The sequence below is a fragment of the Anguilla anguilla genome, chromosome 15 (assembly GCF_013347855.1).
Source record: "Anguilla anguilla isolate fAngAng1 chromosome 15, fAngAng1.pri, whole genome shotgun sequence".
In the NCBI taxonomy this organism is placed as follows: domain Eukaryota; kingdom Metazoa; phylum Chordata; class Actinopteri; order Anguilliformes; family Anguillidae; genus Anguilla; species Anguilla anguilla.
The window spans coordinates 31003727-31024493 of NC_049215.1; the positions used below are offsets into that span (position 1 = coordinate 31003727).

Below are 20767 nucleotides of genomic sequence, written 5' to 3' on the forward strand. Positions count from 1 at the left end.
GTGATGAACAGGCACCTGCACCCCTGACCCTTTCAAAGCCTGTTAATGTAAGTCAGCGGGAATCAGGGCAGTGATCGGTGCGTATCAGGCTCTTAATCACGAGTCCAGCCAATGCCGGCACTGTACATGCAAATCAGCCCGAATCAGAGCAGAGTTGGCACTGCGTGTGCAAACATGCGGGGAGCGCATGGGTGTTAGCGTAGCTCGTGTTTTTAAGTGCTAATCAAAGCACAGTTGGCACAGCTCATCTTGTTAAGCATGATTCAGAGCAGTGTTGGCATGGCTCCTGTAAACAAGAGCAGAATTGGCACAACTCGTGGCAGTTAGCATGGATCAGAGCAACATTGGTGCTGCTTGTGTGAATTAGCATGAATCAGTGCGGTGCTAGCACTGCTTATGGTATGTAGCATGGACCAGAGCAACATTAGCACAGCTTGCGTGAATTCACGTGAGTCATTGCATTGCTAGCACTGCTCATGGTAATTAGCATGGACCAGAGCAACATTAGCACAGCTTGCGTGAATTAGCATGTGTCAGTGAAATACTAGCAGTGCTCTCTGGTAATTAGCATGAACCAGAGCAACATTAGCACAGCTTGCGTGAATTAGCATGTGTCAGTGAAATACTAGCACTGCTCTATGGTAATTAGCATGAACCAGAGCAACATTAGCACAGCTTGCGTGAATTAGCATGTGTCAGTGAAATACTAGCACTGCTCTATGGTAATTAGCATGAACCAGAGCAACATTAGCACAGCTTGCGTGAATTAGCGTGAATAAGTCGCAGTGCTAGCACTGCCCTTGGTAATTAGCATGGATCAGCCCAGCATCGGGCCTGAGGTAGCCGTGTGCTGGGTTTAAGCCGGTGTGAGGCACAGGCGGCAGGCGGCAGCATCGTGGGCAGGTGCGGCCCGCGCTGCGGGTGCGCTGTCCTTAACGCACTTAGCGCTGAAGGGCACCAGGGAGAGGACGAGACCCGCTGCTTAAAAAATGGATGGTCGCCCTGTCTCGGCGATTTGAGGACAGTGCGCCTGTGGAGAGTGAGGACTCCATATGGAACCGCTCGCTGTGATCTGGAAGGTTCTCTCCCAGTGCCCGGACACACCCCCACATCTGCCCTCTCCCTCCCAGTGGAGGCTTTTTAATAATAATGTCATAACACCTTTTATTCAGGCAGCTCATTTCAAGCACAAAGTGCTTCACGGTGAGTAAAACCCACGATGTGCATTGCGCAGGGCAAACGATAATAAACAATAATAAATATGATAAATAAAAGTAATAATGAAAGATGACAGTAAGACACATCCCAGGGTAAAACTGTTATTTGAACAGAGTGAAACATTTACAAAACCAGTCATGTAAAAGAGTATTTTAGCAGGACTAGAAAGAGGAGACAGACTCTGGGTTTTTTTTTTTTGTGTTGGTCAGCAGAATGTCGGGACATTTTTGGCAATTAAATGTGATGCACATCATTTTTTCAGCATTTCCTGTAGTAGAGGGTAGAGACTCTTGCTTTACTTGCATTGTTGGCTCAGTTTTGGATACTCTGTATGCCAGGAAGTGGCTCCTGAACCACAAACTACCCCCCCCAGAAGAATGTACATGAACACATCATCTTTAGAACCAATGAGCTCTTGACTCTGAATATGCCAGACACACAGCTGACTGGGAGGTGTGTGTGGTGGTGGTGGTGGGGGGGCCGTGGATATTTAACCCCCCCCCCCCCCAACCTTAGCTACGTCCCTGCCTGACTGTGAACAGGAACGGTGGCTTCCAGCGTCACCCTGTGCTTGTTTAGACTGGGATAATACTTTAATAAGAGAGTCTGAAGCCAAAAATATTTCTCCCAATTTTCACAGTAATAAGGTGTTCCCGGATCGTGTGCTCCCTGGGTCTGTGGAGTACAGATCAACCCCCCGAGACACGGAAATTCATTTTTGTCCCCTGTAGGGGACATGAGTCTCTGGTCTACAAGAGACATTATAAATTAAAAAAATTCTATTGTTGAAAGTATTTTCATGTTTTTCTCATTCAAGACACTTTGTATTTTGTCAGAAAAAGCTTTTTCTTTTGCTGGGTGTCGGGAGGTTAAGAAGTCTTGAGGGTCTTGTAATTAGGTGTTCTTTTGCTCCTCTTTTCCAAGTTTTGGGGGTATATCTATGTCTGGGAAACAGGAAACACTTTGAATAGTAACATGGTTTTAAGGATGATATCACACATCTGAATTTTAATTTGTGTTCCCTCACAAAAGTACAGTAAACCTTTTAGAAATGACCCAGTTGGAGCCAAAATAAGGATTGACCGTCAACTGCAAAATATTTCTGAGCTTCATGACATCTGTCCAGTGAAAATCTGGAGAAATTAAATATGCACTGCGCCCTACATTATTTGTGAACTCTCTTGGTCTTAGCACTAGCATCAAGTAAAATAATTTAAAAAAGCAAAATGAAATAATAGTAATTCCCATGAGTGCGTAATGTAATATGGGCTGCTCAACTGTCAACAAAATCATGTTTTTCAGTGCTGTGCTTGTATTTGTACCATGATGTGACATCTGTTGTATAAACAGATCCAGGCTAATCTGAACCGGTCTGATATAATGTGTTATAGATGGAAACAACTTCCTAGTAATTGAGATCAGCACTGTACATATATTTATTTGTTTATTGCTTTAATTTCAAATCCAAAGATGTTTTTTGACATTTTGTGGCTTACTTTGACATCACCTCAGTAAAAAAAGGTAATCCTTGCACTGTTTAAAATGTGCGTACATATCTGTTATTTATGATAAATGGCCAGTGACCAAACCGTGCAAACCTGAATATCCAATACCTTAGTCTTTCAGTGAGACATTTTGACATGGCCTATGCTTGACATCCATGCTCAGTCATTTGCTGAAGTATCATTGAACCCCATGATAACCAGCAGCATTCCTGAACCCCGTACGTTCCGGAGCTGTCACTACGGACCGTGTTTGCGTGCCTTCTGATTGCCTCCTCATATGCACACACAAACTTACACGTGTGCATGTACACACACACACGCTAATGTTCAAACGTACGCACACACTCACAAGCGCACATTTGCATGTTTTCTCTCTCTCTCGCGCACACACACACACATGCAGGCATTCGCACTCTCACACGCACTCGCTAACGTTCAAACATGCGCACACACTCACAAGCGCACATTTGCATGCTCTCTCTCTCTCTCGTGCTCACACACACACACACACACACTTGCTAACATTCAAACATGCGCACATTTGCATGCTCTCTCTCTCTCTCTCTCCCTGTCTCTCGCGCACGCTCACACACAGGCATTTGCACACACACATGCACACACACACACACACACAGTCATGTATACCACGATAGGCAGTGTCCTGCTGAGGCCCTGTTATAAGCAGGCTCAATGAATATTCCATTCGTTCCAGCTGGCTAGTCAATGAGAAATTCTCAGCTGAGAATTGCGGGAGACGAGCCCGTTGCAAAGGAAATGGATTTGCAGTACAAAGTTGGCCTACATTCAATGAGCACACATCTGCATGTGTGCGCTTATGTCATTTAGTAGCAGTGTCATTCATACAATACTTTTGTTATTCAAAAAGATATCAATACATATATATATATATATATATATATAGTTTTGCATCCACATGAAATTATGGAATTTGAATATAAACATGTTGCATATTCCAAACTGTGTGCGTAGTCAGTGCAAAACAGCTGTAGTCAGCTGACAGGATCCCTGTGAAAGTGCTCTTTGGGTCTTTGCGTCAGAACTGCTGTAATTGGCAGTGTGGATTTGTGGTCAGGCAACTCAAAATGGTAATGGGGGTGGGGGGGGGATTCATAATATGCACAAATTTGCTTTAAGCAGGTGTGCCTGGTCTTGTGCTTAAACATTGCAATACAAACACAGCATCATATCTACTACTTGCACATCACTAGATCACATCCAAATGTTACTTTACCTTTAGCCTGTCTTCATGTGATTGGGTCACAGCCCTGGCAGCCTTCGTATGATTGGGTCACAGCCCTGGCAGTCTTCATGTGATTGGGTCACAGCCCTGGCAGCCTTCATATGATTGGGTCACAGCCCTGGCAGCCTTCGTATGATTGGGTCACAGCCTTGGCAGTCTTCGTGTGATTAGGTCACAGCCCTGGCAGCCTTCGTGTGATTGGGTCACAGCCCTGGCAGCCTTCGTATGATTGGGTCACAGCCTTGGCAGTCTTCGTGTGATTGGGTCACAGCCCTGGCAGCCTTCGTGTGATTGGGTCACAGCCCAGGCAGCCTTCGCATGATTGGGTCACAGCCCTGGCAGTCTTCGTGTGATTGGTTCACAGCCTTGGCAGTCTTCGTATGATTGGGTCACAGCCCTGACAGCCTTCATATGATTGGGTCACAGCCCTGGCAGCCTTCGTGTGATTGGGTCACAGCCTTGGCAGTCTTCGTATGATTGGGTCACAGCCCTGGCAGTCTTCGTATGATTGGGTCACAGCCTTGGCAGCCTTCGTGTGATTGGGCCACAGCCCTGGCAGCCTTCGTGTGATTGGGTCACAGCCCTGGCAGCCTTAACATGATTGGGCCACAGCCCTGGGTTCCATCAGAACTCATCGTGCTGCACGCTGCAACAGCAGCGACGGAAGTGCGCTTCTCCGGCCAGACGAATCCGGCACAAACCAGTCTACCGACGGGCTCCATGAAACATAAGAGGCAAATGAGTCGCCCCAGATAAGTCAGCCTGCTAAGCGTTCGCTTGAGCAATGTGGCCATGAATCTGCTCCATTTAGCCTGTTACTGTCAGTACAGGAGCCGCTTATGTTAATTCTTCATTTGCGCGGGTGGGCTGTGGGGGAGGCTTCAGCCCACAGCTCTGAAGGAGGTCCAGACAGCGACATGTTTGCACAGCCCAAAAATGTCCAACAAGAGATCACATCAGATATTTAGATGCCAAGATATTTTGGTGGAATAAAGTGACAATTCCAGCGGAAGCAACAGGTTCCTGTGTTTTTTGTTTTTTTTTTCTATCTGCGAGCGGAATTGAGTGGAGCGATCTATAAATCGGGAGGACAAACAACTCATCCGCCGTCTGCAATCGACTGTAATATGCGAGGAAGACCCTAATCTGAGTTTTTTTTTTTAAATAAATAAATAAACAGGGATAGCTACGCCACCTACCACAGGAAGAGATTGCACTTCGATGCCCTGTTAGAGAGGTGCATTAGCCAAAGCAGCACAGGAGTTAATGGATCAAGAGCTGATGAACGTAAAGTGCTGGAACTGCAGGGATGTCATCATTAATACCCCCCCTTGGTTAGGAGTTATTCATTGGCTAATTAAACCCGGAGACACATTGATTCTCCATTGCTTAAAAGGCTGGTGTTGCAATGCAGTGCTGTTTGTGTGGAGGGATGCCGCAACCCTGGCTGTTGTTTGGGTGCATTTGGCTTGAGGGACCCGGCGAGCTGAGCCTTAGAGTCGATCAAAGCCACAGAGAAACGCTCCCTAAATGGAGTCCAATGCAATTAAAAGTCCAGGGCAATTGTAAATAAGTAGTAAACATGCGAACAGTCGCACGCCAGTCAGAAACACTGTTGCAGTTCCATGATCCACATATTCAAACCCAGAGAGCCATCTTAAGATGGAACTTTTTTGTCTTACCGCACACGATTCTTGAAGGTTAGCTTGAATAGCATTTTCACTGAACATCTCCCTGTGCCCCTGAGTTGTTTCACAAAAAGGTCCATTGCAGTATACTTAGCTGCCGCAACCTTTCTTATGAACAATATTATTGCAGTTTTCATTTGGAGCAGAGCAGGGTGAACACAAGGTTGGGGGCAACCTGTACATCTCATACAGGAGCTGCTCATTTGTCCATAAACCTGAACATGGAATGTTAATGCACTGTTCTGCTCATTGGTTAACTCCTGATTTCCCTGTGCATCCCGTATATTGTCTCTCTCTTTCTCTCTCTCTTGTTCTCAATCTCTCTCCCTCTCTCCCCTGTCTCTCTCTCTCTCTCTCTCTGTCTCTCTCTCCCTCTCTCTCTCTCCCCCCTGTCTCTCTCTCTCTCTCCCCTGTCACTCCCGTCTCTCTCTCTCTCCTATCTCTCCCATGTCTCTCCCCTCTCTCTCTTCCTCTATGATTCTTCTTTCACTTCATCTCCTCAGTGGGCTGTGTTCTATTTCTGTATCACTGACAAGTCGAATATGTGCATATTTAGAGTTCTCTTTCATTTGATTGTCTGACCCCTTTCCTGTTTAATATGTATGGCTGTTTGCAAAAGCCTTATTCTCTCTGAATATTTTATGTGTACATGAATTCATTATGCCATGGTTCTAAATGACTATTATTTCCGTTGTATGAATATTCAGGGCCCCTGGTGTGAGATATGATCTTTAAGAGTTCTGCCACGGCAGTGAAGGGCTTCAGCTAAATGAGAGGTGATCTCGTTTAATTAAGATCTCGCTTAATTAAAGCTGTTCCTCTATCCACAACTCAGTACCTTTGAAGAGAGCCAACGTTCAGACCACCTTACTTTGCTTTTTCTCTCCTTCTATCTACCAAAATCCTAGAAATGCATCCAAGCATCATTTGAAAGGTCCTTCTTTGTCCGCATTTGTTACTTAAACTAGAGTTTGTGTAACAGAGCAGCAGTGAAAATACCCCACCCCTTTAATTCTCCTGACTCTGAAACTATCCTCCCCTTTAATCCACCTGATTTAGAGTACCCTCTCCTTTAATTCACCTGATTCTGAAACTATCCTCCCCTTTAATTGACCTGACTCTGAAACTATCCTACCCTTTAATTGACCTGACTCTGAAACTATCCTCCCCTGTAAATCACCTGATTGAAAGCACCCTCCCCTTATTCATCTGACTTCCCCTTATACAGCTTGCTCTCATTGCTGAAGTTGTGGAGCAGTTGGCTTTGGAGAACTGTTGTCAATGTGAGTCCACACAAATCACTGTGGGAATTGCAGCCTTACCATCATTTATAGACATTTGTTTTCCATTAAATGAGTTCATTTGCACACAGTGTATGCTCTCGCTGTGTAGCATACATGGTGCAGCTATGGGAATGGTTTTAGTTCTCTATCCAGTGATCCTAGCGGATGCAGTATCTGTATTGTTTTCGGCCAATTTGAAATCATCTTTAACATCCACGTATTCTATCATATTGTAGCGTACTTGGGTTTCCTAAATTTTCACTCCAGTTCTGTTTATGTGATTTCTTCTCGATGCTAAGCAGTTGCTGATTCTGAGAGATCGTCCACTGGCAGTGTGACTGTGTGCGTCTTGCAGTATATTGCAGCCTGCCGCGTCCGTCTCTGTCATTGGAAGAGCCTAGCGTTTCTCGCATTAGCATAATTAATCTGTCCTCTCTTCCGCGGCTCGCGTAAATAGCCCTCCTGCTTGGATACGTCAGTCGCTCGATGAGCGGATATACTCCGGAGTGCCATTCTGATGTGTCCTGCCACCGCGCGCGAGGAAGCAGTCCGGTTAAACGAGCCGTGCGAGCCGCTGAGGTGACTGCGACACACGCCGTTCTCGCTCGCGCTGCCGTAAACACGCGGTGCTGCTTTGGTAGGAATTCAGATTTGCCCAGTGGAATTTCCTGTCTCTATTCTCCTATTCAGCGGGCTTTTCTAGAAAAAAAAAGGCAGCGCATCTAATTTCACAAAACGATTCCCTGCAGATGACCGTGGCCACGGAAACGACATTCAATTAAAGCAGGTAATTAGGAATAAAAAACAATGCGGTAGCGCATGCCGTCTGTTCCCGGAAGACGGACTGTTCCCGTGGCGACTGTACAGGGAAAAGAGGAGGGGTGTCCCGGTGGGGTGTGGGGTGTGAGGAAGAGTGTGAGTTTGCAGCTTGACCTACATGCGTACGCACCTCTGTGTGTAAAACACTTATTTACCCACACACAAGTGCCTTACTGAACATGATCATGCTGACTGCCACCAAGGAACTGGCAGACTCTTTCATAACATCCTCTGATTATAATGTAAAGTTAAACACATACACATTTTATTTTTTGAGCCAGAGTAATCTATCCTGTATAATTTGACTTAATTGATGTATTTAAATGCACACACATGCCGTGCCATGGTAAGAGCATTCTTCTGATATGGAGCCTGTCAGACCAAAAAAGGGAGCTGTGGTCCAGTATAACTTGTATACTCCACACCGCTGCCTACATCTGTGAAATCACAATCACCCACACATGTTTATATAGTAACTTGCATTGACTACCCCACACCCCTGCCTACCTCAATGACATCACAATCACCCACACCTGATTATAACTTGCATACCCCACACCCCTGCCTACCTATTTGACATCACAACCGCCCACAATGGTTTATAACTTACGTACCCCACACTCCTACCAACCCCTATGACATCACAATCTCCCACACCTGTTTATAACTTGCATGCCCCACATCCCTGCCTACCTTGATGTCATCACAATCACCCACATCTGTTTTTAACTTGCATACCCACACCTCATGACATCATGGCTACATGCCTACCCCTATGACATCATGGGCATCATATGGCTATCCTGGGCTGGTTAAGCAAGAAAGTCCTTGGTTAGAATCTCAGTCTTTTCTGTGTGGAGGTTGCGTGTTCTCCCCGCGTCCACATGGGTTTCCTGCGTGTGTGCCCAGTGATGGATTAGCGTACGGTCCAGGCTGTATTCCTGCCTCTTGCACAATGCATGCTGGGATAGGCTCCAGCACCTCCCTTGACCCTGACCAAAAATAAGAGGTTACGGATTACTGATGGGTGGATGGAGTTTGTTTTGGTTCTTGACCTTGTTTATGCCTTACAAGAAGCGGGTATGTAAATATGTGCCCTCCCTCCAAATATTAAATGAAAAGCAAAAATTATCCTCTACAGACTTAGAAAAATGGCTGTAATACCCAATCGACGGACAAATCCGTTTTGTATTTTTATTTATTTATTTTTTAAAATTTTTTTTACAGCTGTAGCGTCATGCATATGCATGAGCAGTTAATGAGCAGTTATACCCGGACCGTAGCTGTCATTACTTAATCACAGCTGTGATGCCGCACTACCTGCTTTCACACATAATTAGTTGCCATTGATATTTTCTAATGATCTTCGGAAGCGCTGTAATTAAATTTGAATCATTAATGTGAAATACATGGTTAATGGTGTTTTATTAAAAGCTTTTGTGATGAACAGTCATGCGGGGACAGGAAGTGACGGGAAGTGGCTGTTTCTGGCGTTCCTGCCCTGCAGCGGTGAGGCTGGCGGGGTGGCGGGGTGGCGGTTTGGGGTTCTGAGAACCTACCCCAGGGGCTGACACTGTGGCATGTTATTCATAACGCACATCAACATTACTCTGACAGGCTTAACATTATTCAGCACGCTCAACTTGACACAGCCCTTCCTCTTTACTCTATACCAGCAGGGTCACTGCATAATGAAAACCAGGTAAACCAAAGGGGTAACATCGGAGCAGCATTTTTAAACGGTTTGTCTATGAAAGGTCGCAGTGTGGTGTGGTGCGGTGTGGTGCGGTGTGGTGCGGTGTGGAGTGGTGTGGTGCGGTACGGTGTGGTGTGGTGTGGTGCGGTGTGGTGTGAGGGGAGTGGTGTGGTGTGTTGTGGTGCGGTGCGGTGCGGTGTGGTGTGGTGTGAGGGGAGTGGTGCAGTGTGGTGTGGTGTGAGGGGAGTGGTGTGGTATGGTGCGGTGTGGTGTGGTGTGGTGTGAGGGGAGTGGTGCAGTGTGGTGTGGTGTGAGGGGAGTGGTGTGGTGTGTTGTGGTGCGGTGCGGTGCGGTGTGGTGTGGTGTGAGGGGAGTGGTGCAGTGTGGTGTGGTGTGAGGGGAGTGGTGTGGTATGGTGCGGTGTGGTGTGGTGTGGTGAGGCTGAGGGGGCTGAGTGGGCTGAGGGGGCTGAGTGGGCTGAGGGGGCTGAGTGGGTTAGGGGGCTGAGTGGGCTGAGTGGGCTGAGGGGGCTGAGTGGGCTGAGGGGGCTGAGGGGGCTGAGTGGGCTGAGGGGCTGAGGGGGCTGAGTGGGTTAGGGGGCTGAGTGGGCTGAGTGGGCTGAGGGGGCTGAGTGGGCTGAGGGGGCTGAGTGGGCTGAGGGGGCTGAGTGGGCTGAGGGGGCTGAGCGGGCTGAGGGGGCTGAGGGGGCTGAGTGGGCTGAGGGGGCTGAGTGGGCTGAGTGGGTTAGGGGGCTGAGTGGGCTGAGGGGGCTGAGGGGGCTGAGTGGGCTGAGGGGGCTGAGGGGGCTGAGGGGCTGAGGGGGCTGAGTGGGTTAGGGGGCTGAGTGGGCTGAGTGGGCTGAGGGGGCTGAGCGGGCTGAGGGGGCTGAGCGGGCTGAGCGGGCTGAGTGGGCTGAGTGGGTTGAGGGGGCTGAGGGGGCTGAGTGGGCTGAGGGGGCTGAGTGGGCTGAGTGGGTTGAGGGGGCTGAGGGGGCTGAGTGGGCTGAGGGGGCTGAGGGGGCTGAGTGGGCTGAGGGGGCTGAGGGGGCTGAGGGGCTGAGGGGGCTGAGTGGGTTAGGGGGCTGAGTGGGCTGAGTGGGCTGAGGGGGCTGAGCGGGCTGAGGGGGCTGAGCGGGCTGAGGGGGCTGAGTGGGCTGAGTGGGCTGGCAGGCTGAGGGGGCTGAGCGGGCTGAGTGGGCTGAGGGGGCTGAGTGGGCTGAGGGGGCTGAGTGGGCTGAGTGGGCTGAGGGGGCTGAGTGGGCTGAGCGGAGGTGGCGGTTATGGCGGTTACGTTGCTGTGGAGCGGTTTGTCACGCCGTTGCTGCGGCAGACTGCGCTGGGGCATCCTGCGGTGCTGTATCCCCCTCTCTCCTAGCGGGAGGGGGGTTAGGGGGAGGAGAAAAAAGCAGCGCCCCCCCCACCCCCCCCCCCCCCCCCCCCCCACCCCCCCCGGCCAGCTCTCCACATGGAAGCCCTGACTGTGAAGAGAGAGCAGATTCCTACGTTTCCACTGTGACGGTCTACAGCAGTGCCTTTCAAGACCTGAGTAAACAGCCTGTGCAGTGTGCCTCCCTGCAGTGCAGGAGCTGGCAGTCATTCCAGGATATGCCCGTCAGTGCTGTTTAGCATCCTGCGTGAGCACAGTCAGTATGCTCCGCACTGCTGCTGCAGCGCTGCAGTGGAGAGAGTGCACAGGGATCACTTCATGCAGTGGAATCAATGAGACAGAGGTAGGGGTGCAGGGGGCACAGACAGCATGGAGGAGGTGGCATAGCATGTAGAGGGCTAGCACAGCATAGAGGGGGCTAGTATAGCTTGGAAGGGGGTTAGCATGGCATGGAAGGGGGCTAGCATATTATAGAGGGAGCTAGCGTAGCATGGAAGAGGGCTAGCATAGCATAGAGCGGGCTCGCATAGCATGGAAGGGAGCTAGCATAGCATGGAAGGGGGCTAGCATAGCACAGAGAGGGCTAACATAGCACGGAGTGGGCTAGCATAGCATGGAGGGGGCTAGCATGGCAAGGGAGGGGGTAGCATAGGAAGGAAAGGGGTAGCTTGGCATGGAGTAGCTTGCCAGCACCCCATATACAAGCAGGATTGTGATCGCAATGCCCACATCCTGGTCCGCAGCCGCAACCCCCACCCCCCCACTGTCCCAGTCCGTGATTGCAACGCCCCCCCCCCCCCCAAAACCCCTGATGTCATTGCACCCCCCAGCACTATATAGTTCCTACATGCGTGAGAGGAGCTGTATGTTGGTAAGGTCGCACAGCTAATGGTGTGTATTAAGTGTGACGGGACTTGCTTGCTAGCTGTAGCAGTGCTGACTGCATTTCCACCGAGGGATCTGGCGTGCTAGAAAGCTGCCTGCTCCTCTCCTCTCTGCAGCAAGTCAGAGAAAGTCAGAGACTGGAGAGCAGGAGAGGGGGTGCATGCCCGGTGAGGAGGCGCACTTAAAAAATGGTCCACTGTTCCTGGTCCTGGAACCGCCCCCCAACCGAGCTGCTTGGCTTTCCCAGATTCCACATATCCACGTGTTTTAATTAATGCTACTGAACCCATTTTTCATGTCGTTGTTTTAAGGTGATTCAATCAAAAGTTGTCCTTAACTTTGACTTTCACTTGCAAAGTTAACTTGCCAAACTCGGCTGTGAATAATTAAATATGAAGTCAGAACTAAGGACAAATGAGTGCATGTGATTAAATGCAGTCCCTAAACTCATCTGTTTTGTTTCCGAAAAGAAGTGAAATTGTAAAATAGTTTTGCATCATAAATGTGTTCATTTATTGTGCTGAGGAAGGGTAAAAATATTTTAATGCATTCAAATTTTAACGTGTAACAGGAACTTAAACACAGTGGGAAGAAGTTCAAGGGGACACTGTAGGTGCAATAGGCTTTTGGGTGGCTGTAGTTTTGAAGAATGATCAAATTAATACTGAATGCAAATTAATCATGTAAAACTGTTACTCAATCATAATGTCATTTTGGAAGTTGCATGCAGGATTTTGACAAATAGTGATCAGTACGCTTTCCAGCATTAAGATGAGGCTCAGACTCAGTCTGTATCTGCCAGAAAAATAATGAAGTTATTGTGGCTATATGACTACGTAACATTGATGGTATTGAAAGTTTTGATACAGTCATGAGTGAGTATTGGATGCCTAATGACTTTTTAATGCGGTTTTTACATTGATGTGTGTTATTCTGTAACTTATACTGTTATTCTGTGTGTTATACTGTACTCTAACTGTGGCAATCGCAAATACTTGTTGTGTTAGCAGCTGTTGTTTACTGGTATACAGAACTTAGGCTATATATAATAGGTCAAACGCAGGTGCATTGGATATACAGTACAGAGTATATTGTGAATGTTGTGGCTTGTCAAATATTATATAATGCAAAGTATGATTGCTGTTGGTTACTTAGCCATGCTTTTGAGCAGTTTTGGTACTTTGGAGTGTTTTGCTAGCCTGAGTTTAACTTCTGAATGTGTTTGTATTAATATGCGTATCAGGACCACTTGACGATGTTACTGGACTGGCTTCAGATTCTCTGGTTCTGCTCCCTTTCCAGGGGTCTTCCCGCTCTCCACTGTCACATTAATGGGCAAATGTGTTTCTCTTATCTTTTTAGTCTAAGGCCTGGCCAGGCATTGATTCACACAATGCTTAGAGCCGGAGGACCGAATGCAATCTTGATATTGTGCAGCTTTATTGAGTTGGGGGTGGTTTCACATGGGCCTACCAGAAGAACACGCCCATTTGTGGCGTGTCCTTACACACACACACACATACACACACACACACACACACACTCGATAGTTCTGACTGCATATCTAAGTGACTCAGTGGATCTGACTGAATGTATCACAAGAGAGATGACAGGAGACTAATTTGCTAACCTCTGAAATTACCTTCTGCAATACCACTTTAGTAATAATAACAGCACATACGCGACAACAGTGTACTGAGATTAAGCCACAGAAGCACCAAATGTATTCCTGCTTGCTTATTTTCTTTGTATATTTTCCGTATCTGCAACAATAATATTCCTGTCCTGTCACTAGGAGCTTTGGGTGCTGTCCGTGGTGCTGAATGAGACTGAGACAGTGTAAGTGTGATGCATCTTTCTGCTCAGTTTGTTTCTGCAATATTTTGCGTTACTGGAATATTGCCTGGATCACACAGACAGACAGCATTCCTGAACTGTGGTTCCATTAGCTCCCAGGAATGCATAAAAGTCCCCTTCAGACAGGAAAGGAGGTACATTTTTTGGGGATGAAGGATGCATCAGGTGTGCATGCAATTTTACAAAATGGTAGAATATACAGACAGCATGGAGGGGGTAGCATAGCATAGAAGGGGGCTAGCAAAGCAAGCAAGAGCAAGCAAGGGCTAGCATAGCATGGAAGGGGGCTAGCATAGCACAAAGAGGGCTATCATAGCAAGAAAAGCGCTAGCTTAGCATGGAAGGGGGCTAGCATAGCAAGCAGAGGGTTAGCAAGCAACAGTACAGAGGGGGCTAGCATAGCATGGAAGGGGGCTAGCATAGCACTCAGAGGGCTAGCACTATACCAGCAGTTGCCAGGATGTTCTATATCCTGTAGGAGGGGATGGAGGAAGGGGTAGGCCATAGGGGGCATGCACTGTACAGTACTATCCAATCTATTCCCTAGTACCAGAAGAACCATTCCAGTTCAAGTAATCAGTCGGTCCTTGTACCATCTATGGGTGGTCTATGCTATGGTTTTGAATATTGAGGTCAGCACTTGAACTGGAATTCCAATTGCAGTCTATTCAGTGAAGGACAGCCTAAGAACTCTGAGAAAGATGATTCGTTGGCTGTGTTTGTTTTTAGAGGAGTATCTCTTAGCACTCGGTTACGGTTTCCATTGTTCAGGGTGAGCAGTGGGGCGTCGGTGCTCACTGTCACAGGACATGAATCCAATCTACTGTTCTCAAATTTCACATCGGTTTCTCAACCACCATTACCACACTGTAATACGGTTGCGCATGTAGATGTTTACGAATGAAATGCTGCCATTGTCGGAAAGTGCGGTGAAATGTGTTATTTAATTGTACTTTTTTTGTTAGGAAAAGGCTTTTAGTTGAAAAGTGTCATCATTCATACTTCATCTGTCCTGAAGGAGTCCTAGGACAGCCTGTCATTTTCTCCAGTTTTGACAGATTTTGTTGACTGCATTTGTGGCCATGCACATGTTCGAGAAAAAAAAACTGTTTGAAAACTGTTGACTTTAGACCTTGAGTTTATTTTTGCAATTCACTCTCACAGAGTCCTGCAGGGTGCTGTGGTCAATATTCCCACTGCATCCTGGGTAATCAGCAGCTCATTTACACTGCAGTGTCCAGGGAATCACCAGCTTTGACCTTTCAACCTTTGCCACAGTACTGTTTGTGTACAAATTGGAAAATAAAGTGTCCTTTAAATGCAATTACTTTCCGGTGGAAAATGGCTTCCACCTTCAAGAAGACCGTATAGGTTACACTGCAGCACTGCCATACATTTCAGAGGAATATGTACCAAGACAACTTTAAACTTGCAGTAGTTTAGAGGTGAATGATGGTCAGACAATGTGAACACTGTGACTTGTGATTAGACAGAGAGCAAAGAATAAAGCACTATCTTGCATTTTGCATTGAAGCTTAAGCATGTGGATGTGCGTAATGTGGAACAGGCCTTCAAAGTCGGAAATGCTTTAAATGTTGAAATGCACGGTTGGGAAAAACACAAGCGTGGAGTTGAAAATGTGAAATTGAGCTGAATCAGCAAACGGGGAAGCGTTTAGAGACGCGAAAAGCCGCAAAGATAAATTACTAACAAGACACTTCAGGGCTTCAATCAGAGCAGAGACGCTGGTGAAAGCCCTCAGTCAATTACAGTATTATTAGCCGTACAGTGAAATGGTGAAATCCACAGGGAGAGGCCGGGGAGTGTGGAAACAGAACGCAGAACAAAGAAAGAATGAAAGAGAGAAAAACTAATGAAAACGAGAGGAAGAAAACAATGTTTCATAATCTAAGTAATTCTAGGAGCGGCAATATTTTTGTATCAACGGTCAACGTCTAGAATTTGTCTGGTGAAACTTTATTGACACTGTGGAAATTGTTGTTGGGTGACGAATGCTGGTCGGAAGGCAGAGTATATTCAACTGTCAGATTGTGGAAGTTGAGCTTCAGTCGTCAGACACTCGCTGGATGTTCAGTGTCGGCTGTTGGACCTGTGCTGTACAATGAGGCGACACATTCAGCTGCTTTCCAATCTGTATTCTCTCCACCTGCCACAGTGTAATAGCATCTTTTTGTATTCAGGTATACAGTATACAGTACAGCTCAGACCTGGCAAAATAACTGCCTGGGATCTGCACTGAAATGTGCTCTTTATGGCAAGTTAAGTTGTAGCAGACAATTTAAGCTAAACAGCAGAGTCAGTGCAGCAGAGTATTGTGGGTAACTGGAATAAATGGGTTGGCAGCACCCCATGACCTGAACACTTAGAGGAAGGTTACCTGGGGGTATGAGGCTGTGTGTTCTGAGACAGGTGCGTTCCTTCTGTGGCGTTAAAGTCGACAAGTTGTGGTGGAAAATAAATGAGGGGCTGGGCTGGCTGCACAGGAGGTGCAGGAAAGAGAGGTAGATACTCTCATTCCCTCTCTCTGTGTCTCTACACCCGTTGCCTTTCTCTCTCTCTTTCCCTCTCTCCATCTCTCTCTCTCTCTCTCTATCTCTTCCTCTGTCTGTCTCTCTCGCTCTCTGTCTCTCTGTCTCTCTCAAACAATGCCGTAATTTATCATTGCACACTGACAGAGACTGATTTTAGCAGCAATCTGTGTGGTTCCTGCCTGTAAGTAGGCCAAAGTACAGCAGAGTCAAGCCATCGCTGTTAACACCACCCGCCTGAATTGTGCTAATAGCAGCATTGCTAATAACACTACTTGCCTCACTAGTGCTAATAGCACCATTGCCTTTAACACTACTTTCCTCGCTACCTGCATCACTATATTGGTATCAGCGCCATGCTTTTTGCTTGCGCTCTCAACAACGGAATGAAAAATGCTAATGCTATTGTGTCATTATGCTTACGGAAAGTATGATTTCAACCATAATCCCATTGAACTATATTAATACATTCTGCGGTTCTACAATAGTTTCTGATCTCATTTGTACATGCGAGTTATCTTCAGCACGCAGGTGCAGACGTGCTCGCCAGCTGCTATAAAAGACGAAGGAAAATCCACATTGACATTGGAAGTATAAATGGAGGTATTACCCAGAGCAGAAAAAAAAAACATCAACAGGAAGTCTGAGTCTAACTGTGGACAACTGAACTGAACTGTGCTGCCACCTTGTGGTGAAGCGGGGAATACGGGCAGAGACACAAGGTGCACAGGGCTAATTATAGAGAAAAGAAAACATGGCTGTGTGATGATACAGATATGAATGTTAAACATTATGCAACAGATGTGAACTGACGTTGAAAGAAAACAAAGTAACGTTGAAAGAAATTAAAATGTGCATTTATGTTCAACAAGATTTTAAGGACTTCCTTTGCCAGTACTAGCTTGGAGAGCAGCAGTTGTCATCTACGTCAGTGCAGAAGTCAAGAATTCATTTTGGAGGGGTTAAAAATTCCGAATCAAACTAGCGTACTTCAGTGCACACACAATTGTAGATTGACAGGGTGCAGAAGGGTTGTTGCTGAATGGGGGAGCAGGAAGATTAAGTTAAGTGCCACTGATTTCACCCCACCCTTTGGCAGCATTAAAACATACTGTACACAATTATCTCCTGTGTATTATAACGTCAAGTCACCGTCAGGAGATTTGAGCTCTCGTTTCAAGTGATACTGTACCACTTCTTCAGCAAAGCAATTTGTAACCTGTCCTGCTGGGTGTTTTTTCTTTTTTCTTTTTGTGCACAACAAAGCAATTATCTTCAAAGAACCACGGTAAATTCAATTTTTAAATTCCAGTGGAATTGTATCATTTTGGAGGCAATAAAAGCACTAAGGTGCTACTTTCTTAACTGATGCCTTCACATGTCAGCAAAAGTCACATTTCCTCAATACCCACACATTTTTAAATGAATTCCAGCGACACCCTCCTTACGATTATTAGTGAGGATCATAAAAAATGAAAGGCTGCTTTGAATTTGTCCGCATAAAGGACAAAGCTTTGTTGACGTTTTCCACCTAAATACTCATCATTGATTGTCATTCTTTTTTCAAAGGAGCTTGAGATGCTTTCTTTCACGTTTCGGAAAATACATTTATTTCCCATTAAGTGCGCACGTTTGATGGGGAAAAACTTCGCTGATGCTACAGATTAGAAGGGGAAGAGAGTGATGTGGCATTCACGCGGTGACAGCTTTTTGTTTTCGGTGTAATTTGTTTGCGATAACGGAGCAGTAATCTGTATAGATCTGGAGGAGTTAGCGTTATCCTCTGCCTGGCCTGTGATGGCTTGCCTATGTGCGGAGGCAAATGACTTTTGGATTAATGTCAACACGCGCCAACTCAAATGTCACTGTGACAGTGTCGCCATCCTATTCAGGAAATGTTCAGAAATCACGCGGATACACGCACACATGCGTGCATACATTCATGCGCTTGCATACATACCTACATACGTGCACTCACACATACCGATGTACACAGAAATGTACTCACACACACAAATGCATGCATGTACGCGCACACACACACACACACGTCACAGTGCCCCAAGCAGCCTCTTATATATATATATATATATATATATATATATATATATATACTTACGAGATAAGTTTCTATCTCATAATAACAAGAACAAAACAAAACAATACATATATATAATTATATATGAATGTGTATAGCTTTTCACATATTTGAGTATCTGAGCGTCCGTCTCGCACCGCACACAGGCCTTAAACACGCCCACCAGCCGCTGCTTGCCTCAGCTGAGGTAAGGGCCAGTATCAAACTGGACGGGGTTTATTTTTCGGTGTGTTAATCACTTCGACCCGGGACATCCCGTCCTCCCTTGGCGCGGTGGAGGGGTTTTCGGAAGCGCGGTACCCGGAGAACGCGCAGCGGCAGAGGATCTGTCCCGCGCAATCTAACCGCCTCCTAAAGAAAGTGGAAATGGGATTTTTTTCGGAGACGGACGGCGGCTAAATGGGACCGTGGCTGAAGAGGCTCCGCTTTTGGCTAATGCCCCATCAATAATTCAGGTGCCCAGGAAAGGGAGACGTGATCTATGATGGCGTACTCGGTGGTGAGACGGGACACTGGCTTTCGGGCGAATGTCCCGGACGGGCAGATTATCCATCGTGCTCGTAATTACATCAGACGTTTAAGGGCCGAATTATGGGCTTGATTCTGGCACGAGGGGACGGTCCGAACCCGAAGCTGGCCGTCGAATCTGAGCTCAGAACGGCACTTGGATAATATCGCCCCAAGACTAAGGGAACCACCCCCCCCCCCCCCCCCCCCCCTACACACACACACACACACACACCTCCAGAGTCCTCACTGCTGCATAAATAAGCAAACATGGATATGATCAATGCAAATTATATCATGTCGTTTAGTTGGTGACATGAGGAGTGGGAGAAAAAAAGCTATTAATTTGTGTTTCCTTCCGCGGGCTTCCCATAATCCATTTCAGCACGTCTGAATATTTAATCATGGCCATTTCTCTAACTGTGCACAAGGGAAGTGAGGACACTGGTCGTTGGTGTTGGGGGTTGGGGGGTGGGGGGGGGGGGGGGGGGGGGGGGGGGCTGGGCACTGACTGAAGCAGAACCACAGCGGAACATTTTGATATGAATTTGCAACACAGCATCCCGAGCTGTTATCAATTGCCCGACATGCATATATAAACGATTTGGCCGTGAGTGTCCGTGAGTGTACGTGAATGTTTGTTTGTGTGCATGTGTGTGAGTGTGTGTATGTGTGTGTGTGTCCGTGTATGTATGAGTGTGTGCTGTGTACATGAATGTTTGTTTCTGTGCATGTGTGTGTGTGTGCGCATGTCTGCATATTTGTTCATCTATGTGTGTGTGTAAGTGAGTGTGTATGTAAATGGTAAATGGACTGCATTTATATAGCGCTTTTATCCAAAGCGCTTTACAATTGACACCCATTCACACACACACTCACACACCAACAATGAAAGGCTGCCATGCAAGGTACCAATCAGCTCCTTGGGAGCAATTAGGGGTTAGGTGTCTTGCTCAGGGACACTTAGACAGGGCGGGGAATCAAACCGGCAACCCCCGACTGCCAGACAAACGCTCTTACCTCCTGAACTATGTCGCCCCGTATGTGTGTGTGTGTATACATGTGTCTGTAAGTTTGTGTGTGAGTGTATGCACGAGCTTGTGTGTGATAGTGTGTAGTGTGTGTGAGTGCGCGTGTGCATGAGTGTGAGTGTGTTTGTGTGTGCTAGTGTGTAGTGTGTAGTGTGTGAGTGTGCATGTGAGTGAATGTGTGTGTGTGTGTGTGTGTGTTAGTGTGTAGTGTGTGTGTGTGAGTGTGCTTGTGAGTGAGTGAATGCGCGTGTGTGTGTGTGTGAGTGAGTGTGTGAGTGAGTGAGTGTGCTTGTGAGTGAATGCGTGTGTGTGCGTGTGTGAGTGAATGTGCTTGTGAGTGAGTGAATGTGTGTGTGTGTGTGTGTGTGTGTGTGTGAGTGAGTGTGTGAGTGTGTGTGTGTGAGTGAGTGTGCTAGTGTGCAGGCTGATTAATGGCGACGCTGATGTGTAACACTAATGCGAGCTGAGGCCGGATTCTGATTGGTTGGCCCTTGTCTCTCTCAGGCCGTGTATAAACCGTGGGTGTGTGCGCAGCACTTCCGCACGACACAGATGCACTGCAGCAACAAGATCCCGTGCAAGCAATACTGCCTGGAGGTCCAGCAGAGGTGCCCCTTCATCCTGCCGGACAACGATGACCTCATTCAAGGAGGAAGTCCCAGTTTCATCTGTACAGGTACGGCCCGTCTGTCCACACACGCAGGAACACATCGACTTAGAACTTGAGTATGAACGTGTTCTTGGCGCCATCTAGTGGCCAGCGGTGGTTAGAACAGGCGATGTTGATTTCCAGAGCTCAGTGAGTTTAATTGCCTGGGTTGTTGGCGGTGGGGTAGGAGGGGGGGGTCCTGAGACTCATTTCTCAGCGTTGGGTGGTGCTGTAATTCTGGTTAACGACGCCGTTTAAGGGAGCGCCCCTCGCGGAGAGCTCCGACTGCCCTGTCGGATGCCGCGGTAATGGGACTCCTCGGAGACGACGGAAGG

General features: G+C 47.2%; 1 protein-coding gene and 1 long non-coding RNA gene across 4 annotated transcripts in view; one reads left to right on the top strand and one right to left on the bottom strand.

Annotated features, from left to right (window-relative positions):
- LOC118213692 (transmembrane protein FAM155A-like) overlaps nucleotides 1-20767 on the top strand; it is a 78589-nt gene that overhangs the window by 56766 nt on the left and 1056 nt on the right. For both annotated transcript variants that reach the window (XM_035392729.1, XM_035392730.1), the window contains exon 2: nucleotides 20288-20459. In XM_035392729.1, the coding sequence (XP_035248620.1) occupies nucleotides 20288-20459 (172 nt within the window). The remainder of the gene's footprint in view (nucleotides 1-20287; nucleotides 20460-20767) is intronic.
- LOC118213693 lies at nucleotides 15454-16767 on the bottom strand. Of its 2 annotated transcripts, none has more exons than XR_004762488.1 (2): nucleotides 15997-16767; nucleotides 15454-15713 (listed from the first exon to the last, which is right to left on the bottom strand). It is a non-coding gene; the product is annotated as an uncharacterized LOC118213693 (long non-coding RNA). The 2 variants fall into 2 exon arrangements; XR_004762487.1 differs by having other exon boundaries at nucleotides 15454-15765.